The following is a 20108-nucleotide window of genomic DNA, read 5'->3' as shown; positions in this document are numbered from 1 at the left end:
TTGACCAGAATCAAACCCGGACCCTTCAGTCCTCGGGCCAATGCTCTATCAACTGAGCCAAACACGCGAGGGCCCGATTTCCCATTTTTACCACCACCTCCTTAACCTTTTACTTGGCTAGTATTATGGAGAAAAAAGATGCTTACATATTTTCCAGTATTAAGTATCATTTTTATAAACTTTCAGTACCTATGATAGATTAGGAACCTCTACGAATGTTTGTCTTTCTGTTTGGAGACTTTCCTGAAATGTTTAGTGATACTTAGTTGTTTTTTCATATTTGAGAATGAGACATTAAAAAGCTGATTGGCTAAGTTTGTCTGTTGGTAGCTCTGAGTGTTGAGTGATTAGTTGGTGAACGAGTGTTGTTGTAAAACTCAAAAATATCAGTATTTGTTTTTTGTTTTTTTTGTTTTGGGGGTAGCTATTAATTTTTTTTTTCTAGAGCTCTGTACCTAGGCGTGGGAGCGGTCGGAAGAGTGTGAGGCTAGTTGCTATTATTCTGGAAGCTGAGTCAGGGAAGTGAGTGCTTTAGGAGGCGGTTTGACTTCACTCCGGTTTTCACTCAGGAGCCTCATCGTGTGTTCACTTCTGTGCCAAGTATCCCTGAGGCTGAAATTCTCTGGTTACACTTCACAGAAAACAAACTTGTCTCCGGTGGTTGGGGCAGAAAGGGGAAGTCATCCAGCTGCGTGGGGATTGGTTCTTATTACTGCATAAGAAGAGTCCTTCCACCAGCCTCCCAGTTTTATCCCCATACCTTTCACCCCACCTTCGTGGTCACGGGAGCTCCCAGTCCTGAACCTCCCGGGCTGTGGCAGGGAGGCCCGGATCAGTTTGCTTCTTCTCCACACTGTCCCCTTAGGAAGGTCTTTCACTCCACTTTCTTTTCATTCTCCCCTCCAGGGTGGTACTTAGTCTTGCATAAATGTTTTTCAGTCTTCTTAAAAACACACTTTCAGTTTCTTTAACAAATAGCAAACTTAAGGGCAGACACTATGTCCTCTGACTTTTTTCTTCCTCTACATCTCAATGTATATAGTAGCTGCTCAGTAAATATTTGTGTTTGCCTAGTAAAATCTTATTTTCCTGCTCTTGGCTTTCATTCCTATGAGTGTCTCTGAAAGGAAACCATAATCATTTTGATTTCCTCAGTGTCTTAGACTGTGCAATGGAAATCAATCTTTGGCTCCCAGAAGCTGAATAGATTAAGATTTCCTGCACTATTGCTGCATGTCTCCACCCCCATCTGAAGTAGAGAGGCAGAAAATGGGCACTGTAAGGCTCTGCCTTTGTCTCAGCTCTTTTTTGTTGTTGTTGTTAATCCTCACCTGAGGATATTTTTTCCATTGATTTCTAGAGAGAGAGGAAGGGAGGGGTAGAGACAGAGAGAGAGTAATATCTATATAAGAGAGACCCATCAATTGGTTGCCTCCCACATACACCCCAACCGGGGCTGGGGATGAGCCTGCAACTGAGATATGTGCCCTTAACTGGAATTGAACCTGTGACCCTTTAGTCTGAGGGCCAATGCTGTAACCACTGAGAAAAACTGGCTAGGGCTCTCTTGACTTTTGAGTTAAGAAAGGACAATATCAGTTTTCTCTCAAAAGTGTTTCCTGGGTTACTTTGGTTTTTTGGGGACTCAGTCTAAGGAACCCAGAATTGTAACTTGCTGAACCAAAGCACTAAATCACCAATTTCTGCATGAAAAGAGTTGTCTGATAAAGTACTGGAGATATTTAATAATGTGCACATGGGAATAGGAGTTAAACATGCACTGCAACATTTAAAAAATTATTTTCCAAAAAGATGTAACTTTATAATTAAAGATTTTTGGTCTTTCATTTGCACATTTTTCTGTTAGTCTTGAGCAAGAAGGTTTTCCCTACCTGCATAAAAGACCAGATCTTACAGATTTCTGACTGTTTTTGTAAGTGGCCAGGTTACAGCCTGTCTGTTCTGATGGGTAGGTAGAAAAAAAACTATAAAGACCCACCAAGGTGATACTGGATTTGGTACCTATTGTGAAGAGAACCAACATGAAAACATCTAAGTCGGGACCCCAGCCATGGTGCTGAGTAGAGAAACACCAGCTAGTTATCAAGACTGACTGTTCTTTGACTAGCCAGTGTGGCTCAGTGGTTGAGCATCGACCTATAAACCAGGAGGTCACGGATTGATTCTCCTTGATTCCCAGTCGGGGCACATGCCCTGTAGGAGGTATGCAAGAGGCAGCCAGTCAATGATTCTCTCATCATTGGTGTTTCTATCTCTCCCTTCCTCTCTGAAATCAATAAAAATACCTTTTTAAAAAACTGTTCTCAAAAAAAATAAATAAAAAATTATTTTTAATAGCCGCAACATTTTTAATAGCTGAAGAATAAAAAACTGAAATGCCTCTTATACAGCTTAAATATTTATTAGTAATAGATAAAATAAATACAGCATTCAGGAGGTGTAACGTAGATACAGAAACCTAAATGCTATATAAAAGTATCTCCAAGGTATATTTTTAAATTTAAAAATAAAGTAACTTACTCTTTATTGTATCCTTCTATCTGGATTTAAACACACACACACACACACACACACACACACACGCATAGAACATTTTGGAAGGGTATACAAGTCACTTTATAGTGGTGGCCTCTGGAAAAGGGTCTGGAAGGTTAAAGCCAAAAGAAATATTAGCTTTCATTATATATCCCTTTAGATTGTTTAAATTTTTTTGCTATATGCACATATTGTGTTTTCAATTTTTAAAATTATTAATTAAGAATAAAGCAGCACTTTGACATAAAATACAGTCTTTTCAAAAAGCTTAGGAATGGAATATACTGGGAGCATGACACCAAAACTCAGTCAAGTAACTTTGTAGTTCTGGCTGACAGAGTAAAGAATAACATTAAATTTAATTTAAAGTCTTTAAATGGTCTTTAAGGCCCTCATTGGCCTCTTCTTTTACTACTCTTCTCCTGTGTACTTTAGTCAGCTCATCTCCTTACTGTTTCTCCAACACGCCAAGCACAGCTCTGCCCGAGAGCCTTTGCTCTTACCGATCCTGCTACCTGAACGCTCTTCCTCCTGATACCTATAAGGCATATACTTTTTGTACCTCCTTCATGTTTGTACTTAAATGTTGCCTTACAGCCCTAGCGGTTTGGCTCAGTGGATAAGAGTGTCAACCTGAGGACTGAAGGGTTCTGGGTTCTATTCCGGTCAAGGGCACGTGCCGCTGTGTCAGGCTCGATCCCTGGCCCAAGTCGTGGAGAATGTGGGAGGCAACCAATCAATGTCTCTCTCACATTGATGTTTCTCTCTCTATCTCTCCCCCTCCCTTCCACTCTGTCTAAAAATTAATGGAAAAATATCCTTGGGTGTGGATTTAAAAAAAAGAAAGTTACCTTACAGAGAGGCCTTCCTCAGCCTCTCTATACAAAATAGATTATAACAGAGTGTCTTAGTCATTTGGGGCTGCTATAAGACAATTATCATAGACTGGTTGGCTTAAACAACCAAAATTGATTTCTCACAGTTCTAGAGGATGGGAAGTCCAAGATCAAGGTACTAGCCAGTTCAGTTCCTGGTGTGGGCTTTCTTCCTCACTACGTCCTCACGTGACACAGAGAGAGAGCACTTACCTCCCTCATGTTTTCTTCTAAGGGCATCTCATATGAAGAGACTACCCTCATGACCTAATTATCTCCCAAAGGCCCAATCACCGGATACCATCACAGCAGGGATTAGAGTTTCAACATGAATTGTGGGGGGACACAAACATTCAGTCCATACACAGAGTAACCTCTGCCATCTCTCTGGCTGCTTCTTACTCTGCTCTATTTTTCCCCCCCACAGCATTTTATTCATATATATGTATAAAATTCCTCAAATTCAGGAACTTTTTCTGTTTTGTTTTTAATATCCCTAGTGCCTAGTACAGAGCCTGACACATAGTTGATGCTCAATAAATACTTAGTAAATGAAAGATAAATAGTAGAAGCTTTTGAATATTGGTGAATTTAAAACATTTTTCAAGATACATATCACATATCCTATGTAATAACAGCCTAATATGCTAAGTGTCTGACTGTTCGTTCGACCAGTTGCTACGATGCACACTGACCACTAGGGGGCAGATGCTCCGACTGGTAGGTTAGCTTGCTGCTGGGGTCTGGCCAATTGGGACTGGTCGAGACAGGCCAGACACGCCCTGGAGCCCTCCCGTGGTCCCTCCCCGGCCCCAGTTGTACACTGGTGGGGTCCCTTGGCCTGGCCTGTGCCCTCTTGCAATCTGGGACCCCTTGGGGGATGTCGGAGAGCTGGTTTTTGCCCAATCCCTGCAGGCCAGGCCGAAGGACCCCACCAGTGTATGAATCCATGCACCGGGCCTCTAGTATATGATAAAACCAACACTTTAAGTTTCTTTGGCAAGGTCTTAAAATGAAGACCTTTTAAATGGTTAATTTTCTTTGGCAGAGCAAGAATATGATCCTGGACCAAGCCTTTAAATATATAACAGAATTGAAAAGGCAAAATGATGAATTCCTGCTTAACGGAGGAAATAATGAACAAGGTAAATATTTTTTCTTTTTGTTTTTTCCCCCCCCAGTGTTTAGACCTTTGCATCACAGTGCAAATTGTATTAGGATACAGAAGGCTTTTTGCCCACAAACATTATTAAGACCATGTATTCAGTGGATCTGGGAGAATAGTGTTGCAGATAAATTCATCTTAGTGAGCAATTCTAAATCTTGCAGGGATACATAACTTTGATTTTGGACTTGTCTGTACTTTTCATGTTTGCTTAACTCATGATATAAGTAATGCTGGATCTCCTTTATTCTAGTTGAATCATCTAACTAGGAGGAGCTTATAAAAGTATATAGAGGGATCCTGCTCAGTGTAACTTAAAAACAAGATAAAGATATGCCTGTGCAAAAACTTAACTGTGAATTTGCTCAAAAGGCCAAACCCTCAGTTCATGATTGTTTATATTACATGTAATGTGCACATCAGACTGCCTGATCATTTAGTAATATTTGATCTTGCTCTGGCCGGTTTGGCTCAGTGGATAGAGTGTTGGCCTGGGGACTGAAGGGTCCTGGGTTCGATTCCAGTCAAGGGCACATGCCTGGGTTGCAGGCTTGATCCCTAGTGGGGAGCATGCAGGAGGCAGCCAATCAATGATTCTCTCTCATCATTGATGTTTCTCTCTCTCCCCCCCTTTCCCTTCCTCTCTGAAATCAATAAAAATACATTTAAAAAATAATATTTGATCTTTAGATAGAGGTGAGTCTTTCTATGTTATCAAATGAACCTCTTTTTCCACTTGAACTGGAGAATGGGTTTCCTTATAACAGCTGAAAAGAAGAATATCACAGGCAAGTATAAAGCTCAGAGTGGTAGGCCACTGACAAGAGGAGAGAGAGAATTTTCTGTGACACCTCAGAAGGTCACATTTAAAGGAGAGAAACAAAGGCAGAGTTTGTGGAGGTGGGGCAATGCTGGGCTGTTTATAAGAAGCGGGAAGGATATTGGAGACCATACTTGAAGGTCAGCTTCAGAATTTCAATTAGATAACACCTTATCCCCTCAACTAGCTCAGTTATCTTTATGGCCCAGGCCCTGGTTATGATGCTGTCAGGTAGTTAGATATATAATATATGTTTGGTACCCGTTTTGAGGCACCCTATAAAATGATTTGTAGACTTTTCTAGTGAGAGCTTCTTTGATTTCACAGCCCAGAGGCTGAAGCAGTCAAGTTACCTTAGGAAAAAGGGAAACTATTGAAAAAATACACGTTGCATGAGGCCCAGGAAAAGCTGAACAGCCAGGCCAGGGGTCGGAGCAGCAAAGGAGGCAGCTTCAGTGTGACTACTTGTCATCTCCGTCATCATCCTTTCTTTGGTGCTTTTTTGTGTATCTGCTCTCTCTTCTTCTCCCAACAGTTTCCTCCACATACTCACGGTCCACATGACAATCTAGAACAGTGGTCAGAGCAATGGTCTTGGGAGTCAGGCCACCTGGGTTTGTGTCCTGGTTTCATTTATCACTCAGTACCTCTCGTCAGTTACTTAATTTCTCCAAGTTTCAATTTCCTTATCTTAAAATGAGGATAATTATAGCATCTATCTGGTTGACTTTAGATAAATTATATAACTATTCTGAGCCTGTTTCTCACATCTGAGAATGAAGACGACAATAGGTAGTTCCCATCTCATGGTTGTTATGAAGATTAAAAGAGATAATTCTGGCAAAGCACTTGAAGTCTGGGACTTCAAGTAAATGCTTGATAAATACTATGTTATGATTGTTGTTATTGTTATTAAATGAGACAGTGAATGAAAAGTCCCAGGCATATAGTAAGTGTGCAGTAAGTGAGAACAACCATTATTATTTGGTCTATAATAATTATTTTTAAATTTCTAATGTCCATGGCACATTGACATCTTTTTCCTGTGTCTCTTAGTTTAAATATCCAAGGAAATAATTTTCTAGTCTCAGCTCATCCTTGTCAGGACAGACTGTTCATTTCAGGCTACCTCATAGGGCATTGGCCTTGAGGATTGGCTGCCTTTGTACCAAGAGTACCCCTGAGGCAAGACAGGTAGGGATATACGGGTCACAGAGCATAAATAGCAGCAGCCCAGGTTGCCCCGTTAGTAGGATCCAAGGGTGAGGCTGTCTTCCTTAGAAAGGAACAGGGGTGTGACAGACATCTCCATTACTCAGTAGGGTAACATACATCGTCCCTGCCAAGGAAAATGCAAGTTCCATTGTTGACGTTTTCCTTCATGTTCTGTCACTTTATTTCTTACATGTTCTACTTGTTCTCTGTTGTTTCAATGGGTAAATTAGAAACGAGTTTAATGCCATTTATAAAAGAGACAATTACCACCATAAGTAATGTTAGCTGTTGTAGCATTTAATGCTGTGATATTGATATTCACTGTTATTTTCCTAGCATGTTACCATGATATCAGTATGTCTCCCTTGCTTTACCTTTGTAGCTGCCCCATTGGGAATTTTTGAATTGGGGATTTTAAGATTTCTACATTATGAGTAATTTTTTAAAAAATTATTATTTTTTATTTCAGAAAGGAAGGGAGAGGGAGAGAGAGAAACATCAATGATGAGTGAGAATTATTGATCAGCTACCTCTTGCATACCCCTTATTGGGCATCAAGCCCACAACCCAGACCTGTGCCTCGACTGGGAATAGAGACCTCCTGGTTCATAGGTTGACGTCCAACCACTGAGCCACACCAGCTGGGCTTTTGAGTAATTTTTGACCTTTGAGTTGTTTACCTTTAAAGATATATACTTTTATTTATTTATTTTTTTAAAATATATCTTATTGATTTTTTACAGAGAGGAAGGGAGAGAGAGAGAGTTAGAAACATCGATGAGAGAGAAACATCGATCAGTTGCCTCCTTCACACCCCCTACTCGGGATGTGCCCGCAACCAAGGTACATGCCCTTGACAGGAATCGAACCTGGGACCTTTCAGTCCGCAGGCCGATGCTCTATCCACTGAGCCAAACCAGCTAGGGCTAAAGATATATACTTTTAAAAGATGGGATAGAAGTTTGAGATACCATTCTAAAAAGAAGAAAGAACTTGTATTAGGAAATAGCTGAAGATTTTCAGTTGAGGTATTTAGAATGCTAGAATTAGATTTCAGTAGTTTTAGTACACAGTTCTTAAATTACTGTAAATATTGATGTTTACAGGTAATTGTTTCATTTTTATTTTTAATATTGTAGCTGAAGAAATTAAAAAGCTTCGTAAACAATTGGAAGAAATTCAAAAAGAAAACGGCCGATATATTGAATTACTGAAAGCAAATGACATATGCTTATATGATGATCCCACAATCCACTGGAAAGGAAATCTTAAAAACTCAAAGGTCTCTGTTGTTATTCCCAGTGACCAGATTCAGAAAAATATTATTGTTTATTCCAATGGGAGTCAGCCTGGTGGCAACAGCCAGGGAGCAGCTGTTCAGGGGATAACCTTTAATGTTGGCCATAATTTACAAAAGCAAACCGCCAATGTGGTGCCAGTGCAGAGGACTTGCAATCTTGTGACTCCTGTGTCTATTTCTGGAGTTTACCCTTCTGAAAACAAGCCATGGCATCAGACCACAGTTTCTGCATTGGCTGCCAACCAGCCTGTTCCTCTTTGTCTTCCGGCTACCATTCCTGCTCAAAATATTCTCAAGCTTGCCACCTCCAAAAGCGATTCACGTGTGCTTGGTGCCACCAGGGGCTCATTGGTTGCTGTTCCCATAGGACCTGAACCTTGCCAGCATCGGTCCTTGCACACAAGTGTAAATGATCAAAATTCTTCTGAAAATAAGAATGGGAAAGAGAATCCTAAATTATTGAAAAAAACAGTCCCTTGTGCCACAAGCGTCCCCTCCAGCTCCTCAGCAACTACCACTAAAGTGAACCCTGGAGACAAGTCCTGCCTGAGCACACAGGATTTGAGAAGTGATTTTCAAACCACCTTTGTTGTTTCAGTTACCACCACAGTCTGCTCCCAGCCTCCCAGATCTGCAGGTGATCCCGGTCCAGTGAGCATTAGCAAGGGTGCAGACTCCGCAAGCGTTACTGCAGTGGTGGCCCCATCTGTCCCTGGAGGAGGGAAGACCACTGCTCCTGTGAGCAGTCCTTCTGCAAACCCTTTGGATAATGGTTGGACTCTTTCTTGTTCTTTGCCTTCTTCAGCTGTTAGTGCTTCAGATTTGAAAAACATTAATAGCCTTACTCGAATTTCCTCATCTGGAAACACGCAGACAACGTGGACTACTTTGCAACTGGCAGGAAACACTATTCAGCCCTTAAGCCAGACACCATCTTCTGCTGTGACTCCAGTATTAAATGAGTCTGGTACTAGCCCCACCACAAGCAAGCACGGTAGACATATGGCTACAAGCATCAACTTGAATAATTCCTTTCCAGCAGATGGGCAGCCAGTTGAGCAAGTAGTTGTAACCTTGCCTTCTTGTCCATCGTTACCTATGCAGCCAGTTATTGCCCAGCCACAAGTTAAATCTCAGACTCCCCCAAATATCCTCCCATTGAATTCAGCAATGCAAGTGATTCAGATGGCTCAGCCAGTAGGGACAGCTGTTAAAGCAGCTCCAGCTAATCAAAACGTTATCATTCTTCAGCCACCCAGCACCACTCCATGCCCAACAGTGATGAGGGCAGAGGTTCCCAACCCAACTGTAGGTCAACAGATAGTAATCATACAGGCAGCTAATCAGAATCCTTTGCCACTCCTCTCAGCTCCACCTCCTGGTTCTGTTCGACTCCCTGTCAATGGAGCCAATGCTATAATAGGGTCTAATTCTGTGCAAAATGTTCCGACCCCACAAACTTTTGGTGGAAAGCATCTTGTCCACATATTACCAAGACCTTCATCTTTATCAACATCTAATTCAACACAAACTTTTTCTGTTACCATGTCGAACCAACAACAGCCTCAAACCATTTCTTTAAATGGACAGCTTTTTGCTTTGCAGCCTGTGATGTCTTCATCAGGAACTACAAACCAAAACCCTATGCAAATTATTCAACCCACCACCAGCGAAGATCCAAATACCAATGTTGCCCTGAACACATTTGGCGCTTTGGCCAGCCTCAATCAAAGCATATCACAAATGGCTGGGCAAAGCTGTGTACAATTGTCTATTAGCCAGCCTGGCAATCCCCAAACTACTGCAAGTAGTCAAACCACCCCAGCTAACTGTGCTTCATTAACAGCAACTGTAGCATCTCCCATGACAACAGATACTTCAGCCACACTACCCAGTACTTACAATCTAGTGACTACTCCCTCAGTGAACACTGTAGCTTGTTTGCCTAATGTGAAGTCAAAAAGGTTGAATAAGAAGCCAGGTGTCAAGAAACACTTAGCAGCTAACAAGTCAGCATGCCCCCTGAATCCAGTCAGCAATGTGGGCCAGACGGACTGCCCCAGTACTGAAGGCTCAGCAGAGCCACCATGTAATGATGGACTGCTGGAAAGCCCCCCTCTTGTGGTGACATCTGTCACTATGTCCCAGGCAGAGAGTACTGTGAGTGTTTCTGGTTCACCTTCTTTGGATGTTGCAAATTCGGAATCGGTGATACCTGAGTCTGTATCCAAATCTAAGTCAGCAGAAGAGTCTAACTCACCCTGTCAAGAATCTATAACAAGTGAACATTTTGCGGTGGCCCCAGCAAAATCCAAAGATTCTGTCCCCATAGTGCAACGAGAGACTTCTCAGGATAAGCCACCAACTAGTTTGGCATTGTCTGATGCTCCCAAATTTGGTACTTCAGCCAACGTGTTGATTCCATCTCCAAATGATCCCCATGTTTTGGTTTCTCAGGTTTCTGGTTCATCATCTACCACAAGCACTACAAGTACTGACTGTGTTTCTGAGGTAGAAATCATTGCTGAACCTTGCGGAGTTGAGCAGGATTCATCAGATAGAATGCAAACTACAGGTCTCTTAAAGGAGCAAGGTTTAACTGCATTGCTGTCTGGTCTTGCTAAAGAAAAAGACCCCCAGAAATCATCTCTTTCAGTCCAGGTGGACCATCCTGACTTTTCTTCAGAAAATTCTAAAATAATTGATTCAAGTATTGATTTGCATTCCAAACAGGAGCTGTTACTGATGAACAGTGATGATAGAGATCCAGGACAGCATCACTCCTGCATCCCTGATCAGGAGATGATTCATGGCTCCTTGCTTACCAGTAGGCAGGCTGACTCTCCCATGTCCACCAGCTCGGGCAGTAGTCGTAGTTTTTCAGTTGCATCCATGCTTCCTGAAACAACTAGAGAAGATGTCACCAGCAATGTAACAACTAATACGTGTGACAGCTGTACCTTTGTAGAGCAAACTGATATAGTCGCTCTTGCAGCAAGAGCTATTTTTGACCAGGAAAACCTTGAGAAAGGAAAAGCTGGTACCCAGGCTGATACAAGGGAAGTTACTTCAAAGCCTTCTGAAGCATCGTCTTTAGAGGGAGACCAGCCTTTTAAAACACAGGTCTCTAAAGAGAATAGCCCAGGTCAGGCAGAAGCAACACCAAATGAATTTAGTTCTCAGGATTCAATTGAAGCAACTGTGGATAGGCCCCTTGAAAAACCAAGTTGTTCGGTAGGAATTAAAACATCAAATGCCTCTTTGCAGGTTTCGAATTCTCAGCCACCAAGCATTACCAGTTTAAGTGTGAATAATCTTATCCATCAGAGCAGCATCAGCCATTCTCTTGTCAGCTGTGCTGGATTGTCTCAGACTTCAGAGTCAACAACTGTTTCTGCTACAGTTAATCTGACTGTTTCATCTAGTTCCTATGGCGGTCAGCCTCCTGGACCATCTCTGATGACTGAATATTCTCAAGAACAACTAAGCACTATGAGTGGTACTGTACCAACTTCACAGATTCAAGAGCCACTCTTAAAGCCAAGTCATGAAAGCCGTAAAGACTCTGCAAAACGTGCCGTCCAAGATGACCTTCTACTATCTTCAGTGAAACGTCAAAAACATTGTCAGCCAGCCCCCCTCAGGCTTGAAGGTATGTCCCTGGTTAGCCGAACTCCAGACAGCATTTCTGATCATACTCAAATGATGGTTAGTCAGATCCCTCCCAACTCTTCAAACTCAGTTGTGCCTATTAGCAACCCAGCACATGGAGATGGCCTTACGCGATTATTTCCACCTAGTAACAACTTTGTGGCCCCTGCATTGAGGCAAACTGAAGTTCAGTGCAGTTCTCAGCCTTCGGTTGTTGAGCAGCAGCAAACCCAGGCTAGTCAACATCTGCAGGTCCTGCAACAGCATGTTCCAGCTCAAGGGGTATCTCACCTACATAGTAACCATCTCTACTTAAAGCAGCAGCAGCAGCAGCAACAGCAGCAGCAAGCAGGGCAGTTAAGGGAGAGGCATCACTTATATCAACTGCAGCATCACATACCTCATGCAGAGAACTCTGTCCACTCTCAGCCCCATAATGTCCACCAACAGAGAACTCTGCAACAGGAAGTTCATATGCAGAAAAAGAGGAATCTTGTTCAGGGCACTCAGGCCTCCCAGCTTTCGTTACAACCGAAGCACCATGGAACTGACCAATCCCGACCCAAGAGTGGTCAGCCACATCCCCACCATCAGCAGATCCAGCAACAGATGCAGCAACACTTTGGAAGCTCCCAGTCAGAAAAGAGTTGTGAAAACCCTTCAACTAGCCGGAACCACCCTAACCATCCCCAAAACCATCTCAATCAAGATATTATGCACCAGCAACAGGAGGTTGGAAGCAGGCAGCAAGGCTCAGGGGTTTCTTCTGAACATGTATCTGGGCATAATCCAATGCAGAGGCTCTTGACATCAAGAGGCATAGAGCAGCAGATGGTGTCCCAACCAAGTATTGTGACTAGACCTTCAGACATGACCTGTACTCCACACAGACCAGAGAGAAATAGAGTTTCAAGTTATTCTGCCGAGGCACTCATTGGAAAGACATCTTCTAATTCAGAGCAGAGAATGGGTATATCGATTCAGGGTTCTAGAGTTTCAGATCAGCTTGAAATGAGAAGTTATCTTGATGTACCCAGAAATAAGAGTTTGGCCCTTCATAATATGCAGGGTCGTGTGGACCATACTGTTGCCTCAGATATCCGCCTGTCTGATTGTCAGACATTTAAACCAACTGGAGCCATTCAACAGCCCCAGAGTAATTTTGAAGTACAGTCTTCAAGAAATAATGAAATAGGTAACTCTGTATCGTCATTGAGGAGTATGCAGTCTCAGGCTTTTCGAATTAGTCAAAACCCTGGTCCACCACCAATTGACCGCCAAAAGAGATTACCTTATCCACCAGTTCATAGCATCCCAACAGGAAATGCTATCCCATCAAGGGACAGTGAAAATACATGTCATCAAAGTTTCATGCAGAGTTTGCTTGCCCCTCACCTTGGTGATCAGGTCATTGGGAGCCAGAGATCACTCTCAGAACATCAGAGGAATACACAGTGTGGGCCCTCCCCTGCAGTTGAATATAATTGTCCCCCAACTCATGAAAGTGTCCATATTAGAAGAGAGAGTGAGAATCAGAATAGGGAAAGTTGTGACATGCCCCTAGGTGCAATTAACACCAGGAACAGTACCTTGAATATCCCTTTTTCGAGTTCTTCTTCCTCAGGAGATATTCAAGGTCGAAACACAAGTCCCAATGTTTCTGTGCAGAAGTCCAATCCCATGAGGATCACTGACAGTCATGGGACCAAGGGCCACATGAATCCTCCAGTCACAACCAACATGCATGGGGTTGCAAGGCCAGCTTTGCCACATCCATCTGTGTCTCATGGAAATTCTGATCAAGGGCCTCCTGTACGTCAAACTAATTCTTCAGTTCCCCAACGATCAAGGCATCCCTTGCAAGACAGCAGTGGTTCCAAAATTCGTCAACCTGAAAGGAATCGTTCTGGAAATCAAAGGCATAGTAATGTCTTTGATCCGAGTCTTCCCCATCTGCCCCTCTCTGCTAGTGGCAGTATGATTCTTGGACGCCAGCAACCCACTACAGAGAAGAGAGGAAGTATTGTTCGTTTCATGCCTGATAGTCCTCAAGTACCTAATGATAATTCAGCACCTGACCAGCATACACTATCACAAAATTTTGGTTTTCCTTTTATTCCTGAGGGTGGCATGAATCCACCAATAAATGCTAATACTTCTTTCATTCCACAGGTTACTCAGCCTAGCGCCACTAGAACTCCAGCACTCATCCCTGTAGATCCCCAAAATACTCTACCTTCCTTCTATCCCCCGTACTCTCCTGCTCACCCTACACTGTCCAATGATATTTCGATCCCCTATTTTTCTAATCAAATGTTCTCAAATCCTAGCACAGAGAAGGTAAACAGTGGGAGTTTAAATAACCGATTTGGATCAATTTTATCTCCTCCAAGACCTGTTGGTTTTGCTCAACCAAGTTTTCCTCTTCTCCCTGATATGCCACCAATGCACATGCCCAACTCTCACTTATCCAATTTTAATATGACATCTTTGTTTCCAGAAATAGCTACAGCTCTTCCTGATGGCTCAGCAATGTCACCTTTGCTTACAATCGCAAACTCCTCTGCCTCTGACTCTTCCAAGCAGTCCTCAAACCGACCTGCCCACAACATAAGCCATATTTTAGGTCATGACTGCAGTTCAGCTGTTTAAATACTGATAGACTAAGTGTAAATGTCACAGGTGAGATTACAAATGTATTTGTATGTGCATGCACACATACATGCACATGGAGAGAGAATTGTGTATGTTTTTGTGTTTGCATAATCAATTTGCAGTTCTGAATGTAGGGAAGCTGTATCAGATGATGCGAATACTGGGTTGTCAAAAACAAATTACCTTTCATTTTTAATTGCATGATGCGCTTTTTAAATTTGCCAAGCAGATTCGCATTTTCAAGTTTGATTTGTAATGTTATATTCCCTAAATATTAATTAGTTGGAAGTTGGGGAGACCATCTTGGGGTGTGCTGAATAGTAAGAAGGACCTCGATTTTGAACTTTGTTGTTGAAAATTTGTAAAGTAGTTGAAATAGTTGAGTTGTTCTAAAAAAAAAAATGCAGATAGTCCCAGAAAACACAATACTCATAACCAAATGCTGGTTGATGTCAGCATCTAGAACAGTTTCTTATCCATGACAGGTATTGAATTAATACAGAATGTATATCCATGGTTAAAGTCAAGCAAATAGGTGAGTTGTTTAATCAGCCTTTATTCCCAAGATTTGGTTTAGGTAGAGGCTTCTTTCTTAATTATAACAATTACGTAGTTATCTGAATTTCATGTTCCGTTCTTCAAATTAGGAAGCCATGTTATCCTTTAATGTGCCAAGATCCTTAAAGATAGAAAGTTAAAAAGAAAAGTACATAGATATTTTCCATGTTGTACTTGCATTTTGCATTAGCCCATAAAGATAAGAACAGTTGTGGAGTTTTGCATGTGTTCAGTTAAAAATTGTTTCATAAGTTGAGTTTTGTTTTTATATTCTCTCTTCATTCTATTTATTGATTTTAAAGTAAATTCTTTTACATTTGTTTAATTGGTAGGGACTGATCAGTAAATAGTGTCTTTGGAATCTACAGAGTTATTTGAGCCCCACTTTTAAAATATTTCTTTGCAAAGTCTTAAGCTCTGTCCTTATTTTCATTTACTGATATTTTTTATTTAAAATATGGCATTGTATATTGCATTATTATCCTTCATAGTAGAATTATAAGAAGATGAATTTGTTCATTATTTTTCCTGATGGCAGATGTGAAATGGTGCTTCAGAAACCGTCTTTATACTAGTATATGTCTGTATGTATGTGTGAGTGTGTGTGTATATACCCAGATTTTAAAGTATAAACTGGTTGTTTAAAAATAGGCCTACCATCAGAAATTGGGAAATTGAGACCCAAGACCTGCTGAAGTATACAAAAACTTGATGTAGGGGCCTTAAAAAGCCCCACTGAAGTTAATAATAAATCTAAAAAAAATGTATGTATATATTCATATATTGAATTTGAAAACTTAAACTAAGTCAACAACGATATATGCTCATATTCTCAAACCCACTACTTTTTGTTGTTATATTCTGCCAAAACTGGATGGAGTGGGAAAGATGCATATAAATTGTTCTGTCTTCTCTGTTAACAAAGTGAACCCAAGAACCAGCATTTTTTTTCCTCCTTAAAAAAGCCTCCTAGGGCTTGGTTAGAGCAGTGACTCCAGTGAATACCTCTTCTAAAGACTCAGCAAAAGGGTCATCTGTGCCTCTTCAACTGTTCTCACCAAACTTTCCCATCCGCTCCTGCTGCTGACTGAAGTAGCCTCCTGGGGGCAAAAATACTGTAAATGAGAAAAGCTTTTGTATTTTTTTCCCTTCAAAATGGTCATGGGGAAGAACAGGAGAGCTTCATGAGTAAGATTCAGCAAAGCCACAGATAAACGCATCAGTTAAAACTGTTAATTGAGACAAAAATGTGAAATTTATGACTTTTAAAAAAATCTTAACGGAGTTTTAAGCTTTAACATTCAAGTTTTTCTTTGTACTTGAAAAGTCCAGTCTGCCAGTTTCAAGGACAGTTTTCAGTGTGTTTGATTAGTTCTTCTTCCTCCTCCTCCTCCTCCTCCTCCTCCTCCTCCTTCTTCTCCTCCTTCTTCTCTCTCTCTCTCTCTTTCTCTCTCTCTCTCTCTCTCTCTCTCTCTCTCTCTCTCACACACACACACACACACACACACACACACACACACACACACACACAGTGGCTAGTGAGTTCTGAAGAACTAGGGACTCAGATATAATTGGAACTAAGGTAACAAGCTAAGGAGAAGCTCAATTTGAACTCTGTGATGGAAAGGCCTCAAAGCCTGGAACTTTCAGATCCTTCTCTGTTGCATTGATTGTATTTTTCTGCTCAGCTCTGTTCAGAGGTAGCATTTACATTTCTCAGAGCTTTCATTCCAGGCATGTAACACCTTGATCCTGAATGAGTCTTTATTCCTAATAAGGCTTATTTGACCACCTGAGAAAGGATGTGACCATCTGCAAGTAATTTGGCTCCTGCTTACATGTAGCTCTAATCTTACCGAAATGTGCATATATATGTAAGAGGCCATTTTTCATATGAACTCAATTCTGAAGTGTTCAGAACATAGTAATCTTATTTGATTTAAAAGCACAAGTGTATGAGATTTACCAGCAGTATTAAGTATTTGATCATTAGAGCTACATGATTTTGGGGTGGAATTTATTTTAATATCTGTTGATCTCTGGATGTAATATTGACAAAGGATTGACAGAGAACCATAGCCAATTTTGGTTATAGTAAATTTAATGTTATTCTTGGCTCCTAGTATATGACGATAGAATGTAAAACCATTTCCACAAATAATTTTTTAATTTCTGGAAGTACACAAACTTATGTATGAGATGTAATTGAGAATCATTGATTAAATTAGTTTCTCTTTTAGTGTTGCTAATCACATGGAATCAGTTCCAGAAAGTGGTTGTTTCCTCCAAACATTTCACACAGTAACTGCTAACGAGGTGAAAAATTTCAGATTTCTCATCGTGTAATTTTTAATATGTCAATCATGGATAAATTAAATTTGATGTATTTTTTTCTTTTTTGGTACAAACAGGTTGTTTTGGGATGTTTTATACTACTTCAGGAAATTTATTTTTGTTTTTATTGCAAGACCCTTTGGGGATACCGGAGATGGCACCCTTTATTTAAGTAAGGACTAAGAATTCCAGAGTGACTATGCTTTATAAAATGTTATGTATTAGAACTGTGGAGAGAGAAAAATGAGGAGGGAATGTTTTTTTTGCAGCAATTTCAGTCACATGTCAGGGTGAACTTCAATGAAGGTCAACTTTTAAAATCAGTCTTTTAAAATACAAAGTTATTTAAACAAAATTATTTAAAATTATTTTAAAGATAATTCATTTGCCTTGTTCTTGCCTTCTAACATTAGCCATTTCCTGGAGAGGCTGAAGTTATACTCCAAAAAAAAATAAATAAATAAAATGGGAAGACATTTTAATGGGAGTAAAGTTTTAAAAACTTGAGAAAGGATCAAGACTTACAGATATGCATCTTCTTAGCTGTACCCTTCCTTTGATACATAGGTACCTAGGCTCTTAATTTTTTCCATCTGCTCCATGTCAAACAGGTGGCAGGGAATCTGGTCATTTCCTTAGCATGGTGATTACTCCTTTGCCTTGAAACATTTATTGGGCACACCATCTATTGGGTCAGTGTGTGACAGGAAGTCATACTCCCAAATTAGTGATTCCCAATTCCTGGCTTGGGGAACCACTATGTCTCACACTGTATTAAGGAACAATAAGAATTTTTGAAACAAAAGTAAATAAAAATTGATTTAAGATATTGAATGTGCCATATAGCTCTGTTCCTTATTTAATGAACCATGTTTTCCCCTGTATTCTACACTTCCTGTGTGAGCCTGAGTGTGTTTCTACCAGAGTCTGTGGGGACATCAAATGTAGAGTGAGGCAGTCCAGATTTGCCAGTAAGAAGTGTTGAGGACCTTTTTGGACACAATTTCTAGTTCTGCCCACATGCCTCTTCCCTGGTACTACACTTTACCTGAAACTGTGCCTCTGGTCCCAAGACCAGCCATTGGAACATATTATTCACTCACTCCTCTGTTATAGCAAAGGACCAGCCAGGATGGTACATGTCAACTAATCAAGCACCGGGAAGACAAGTACAGCTGATGTTTCTCACTATTGCCTTATTCTCTGAGCCATCTTTGATTTCAATCTTGTAAAAAACTTACTAGGTAGAAGCAAAACTTCTTTTAAACTCAGAGCTTGTATGTGATGGTCATCCAACATCCTTATTTCTAGATTTGTGCAAACCCATCAACAATCTTTTTCTGTATCATGCATGTATTTAGATGCTACATTAACATGAGCCAACTTGTGTTGAAAATATTGGGCATAATATCCAAATTGGTGTTATTTTGGATGACTGCATAATCTTCATTGGAGGTTTCATGAGAAATAGAAGATAATCCTTTGTTTGCAATTTAACTTTAAAAAAATCTTATTTTGGGGGCTCAGTCATGTGTTTGGTTATATATAATACTATGTCATAGGAAGTTAATGTTTACTCCATTTCGATCCCCTGTTCACTTTTCTGGATCTCTGTTCCACATCCCCTGACTCTTAAATCCATTTTTCATCTGTGAGGTCAGTGAGGCACTGGACTTGATTATATTGGTAACCTACAAGGGGAGTTGAACTGTTGATCTTCCAAGAAGAAAGGGACCAGACAGTGTTGCTTAAAATGCTGCAGTTGTGTTACTGTGAAGAAAAGATTTGCTTCCACTTTTAGCAGGCCATATCTATATTCATTTTGGTAAAAATAGGTGGAAAAATCTGAGAACATAATTACCTTCACAAATTATTTATAGGTACACTGGGCAAGAAGCTTACTGTAGGGCAGTCACTAGAAAAAACAACTGTAGTGTTTTCAAAAGTGTAATATTTGTATCTCTTTCCATGCCAGCAATGCCCGCTGCGCACTGTGTCCTATTACTGTAAATCACCTGGTTTTTAATTCTAATGGGAACTAACTTGTTTTGTAATGGAATCCAGAGCAGATATGTATAATATGACCAGGATTGTCCTACAGTTGTAAATAAGAATAGGTCCTGTTTATTTTGACATCTTTTTACAAATGCATTGTATTAGGGTGTGAATATTCTGAACCATGCTCTTGTTTAAAGTTTTGAAATTTTTATTGGTAAATGTAACATTTTAATGGTTGTAATAATTATTTGTATAGATATAAATATAGTATTTTATTTAAGAAAATAAACTTTGCATTTTTGCATTGTGAATTCTCTCTTTTCTGATCATTCCATGTGCCACTTCAAGCCTGGTATTAAAACAACTTCTCTTGCAAACTAGTCTCATATTCAAATAACCTTTAAATTTTGCCAAGGTGTCTGAAAATGATACCATGACACATTTCCTCTGGGGATTATGTTCCTGATCAAAGAGTCAACTTCAAATATATCATAATTATGAGTAGCACTATATCTTCAGAGCAAACTATACACCTCTATGCTTATTGTAAAAGGTAAAATTAGAATTTCAGATCTGGAAGAATATTTAGAGAGTATTTCCTCCTTGCATATTATAGTGGAGGAAACCAAAGCAAGCACTTGGGGCAAGAATTAGCTCTTTCAGTACAGCCACATCAACTTGGTCCCATCTCACCAGCATGAAGTTTGAGGGGGAAAAATGTTGCAGAGGACTTGTACAGGATAAAGCTACATAAAACGTAAATGTCTATAAATCAAACTGTTGTGTAGGGATAGCCTACAGATGTGATTAGAATATAAATTAGGGAAATGGTAAATTCAAAGTTCAGGATAATGGATACTTCTTGGGAGGAAAGGGGGTAGTATCAAGAACATTGGTATGTTCAATTGAATTGGTTAGTGGATATTTAGGTGTTTATTTCATTTACACCTTAAGTTTTTGTCTTATGAATGTATAAAATAT

The 20108-nt window shown here is 40.3% G+C and overlaps 1 protein-coding gene across 2 annotated transcripts in view; it reads left to right on the top strand.

The window, feature by feature from the left end:
* USF3 (upstream transcription factor family member 3) overlaps nt 1–19438 on the top strand; it is a 62101-nt gene extending 42663 nt beyond the window's left edge. The window contains exons 6-7 of one of the 2 annotated variants that reach the window (XM_070406216.1): nt 4480–4576; nt 7771–19438. In XM_070406216.1, coding sequence (XP_070262317.1) covers nt 4480–4576; nt 7771–14234 — 6561 coding nt within the window. In that variant the 3' untranslated portion in view covers nt 14235–19438. The remainder of the gene's footprint in view (nt 1–4479; nt 4577–7770) is intronic. The other variant, XM_070406217.1, reaches the window with a different exon arrangement.
* The last annotated feature ends 670 nt before the right edge of the window (nt 19439–20108 follow it).

This window comes from Myotis yumanensis, unplaced genomic scaffold (assembly GCF_028538775.1).
Source record: "Myotis yumanensis isolate MYYU_CA2020_CCGP unplaced genomic scaffold, mMyoYum1.0.hap1 SCAF_2, whole genome shotgun sequence".
NCBI classification, from domain to species: domain Eukaryota; kingdom Metazoa; phylum Chordata; class Mammalia; order Chiroptera; family Vespertilionidae; genus Myotis; species Myotis yumanensis.
The sequence above is the reverse complement of the archived record's forward strand: the minus strand, read 5'-3'. Positions and strand labels throughout refer to the sequence as shown.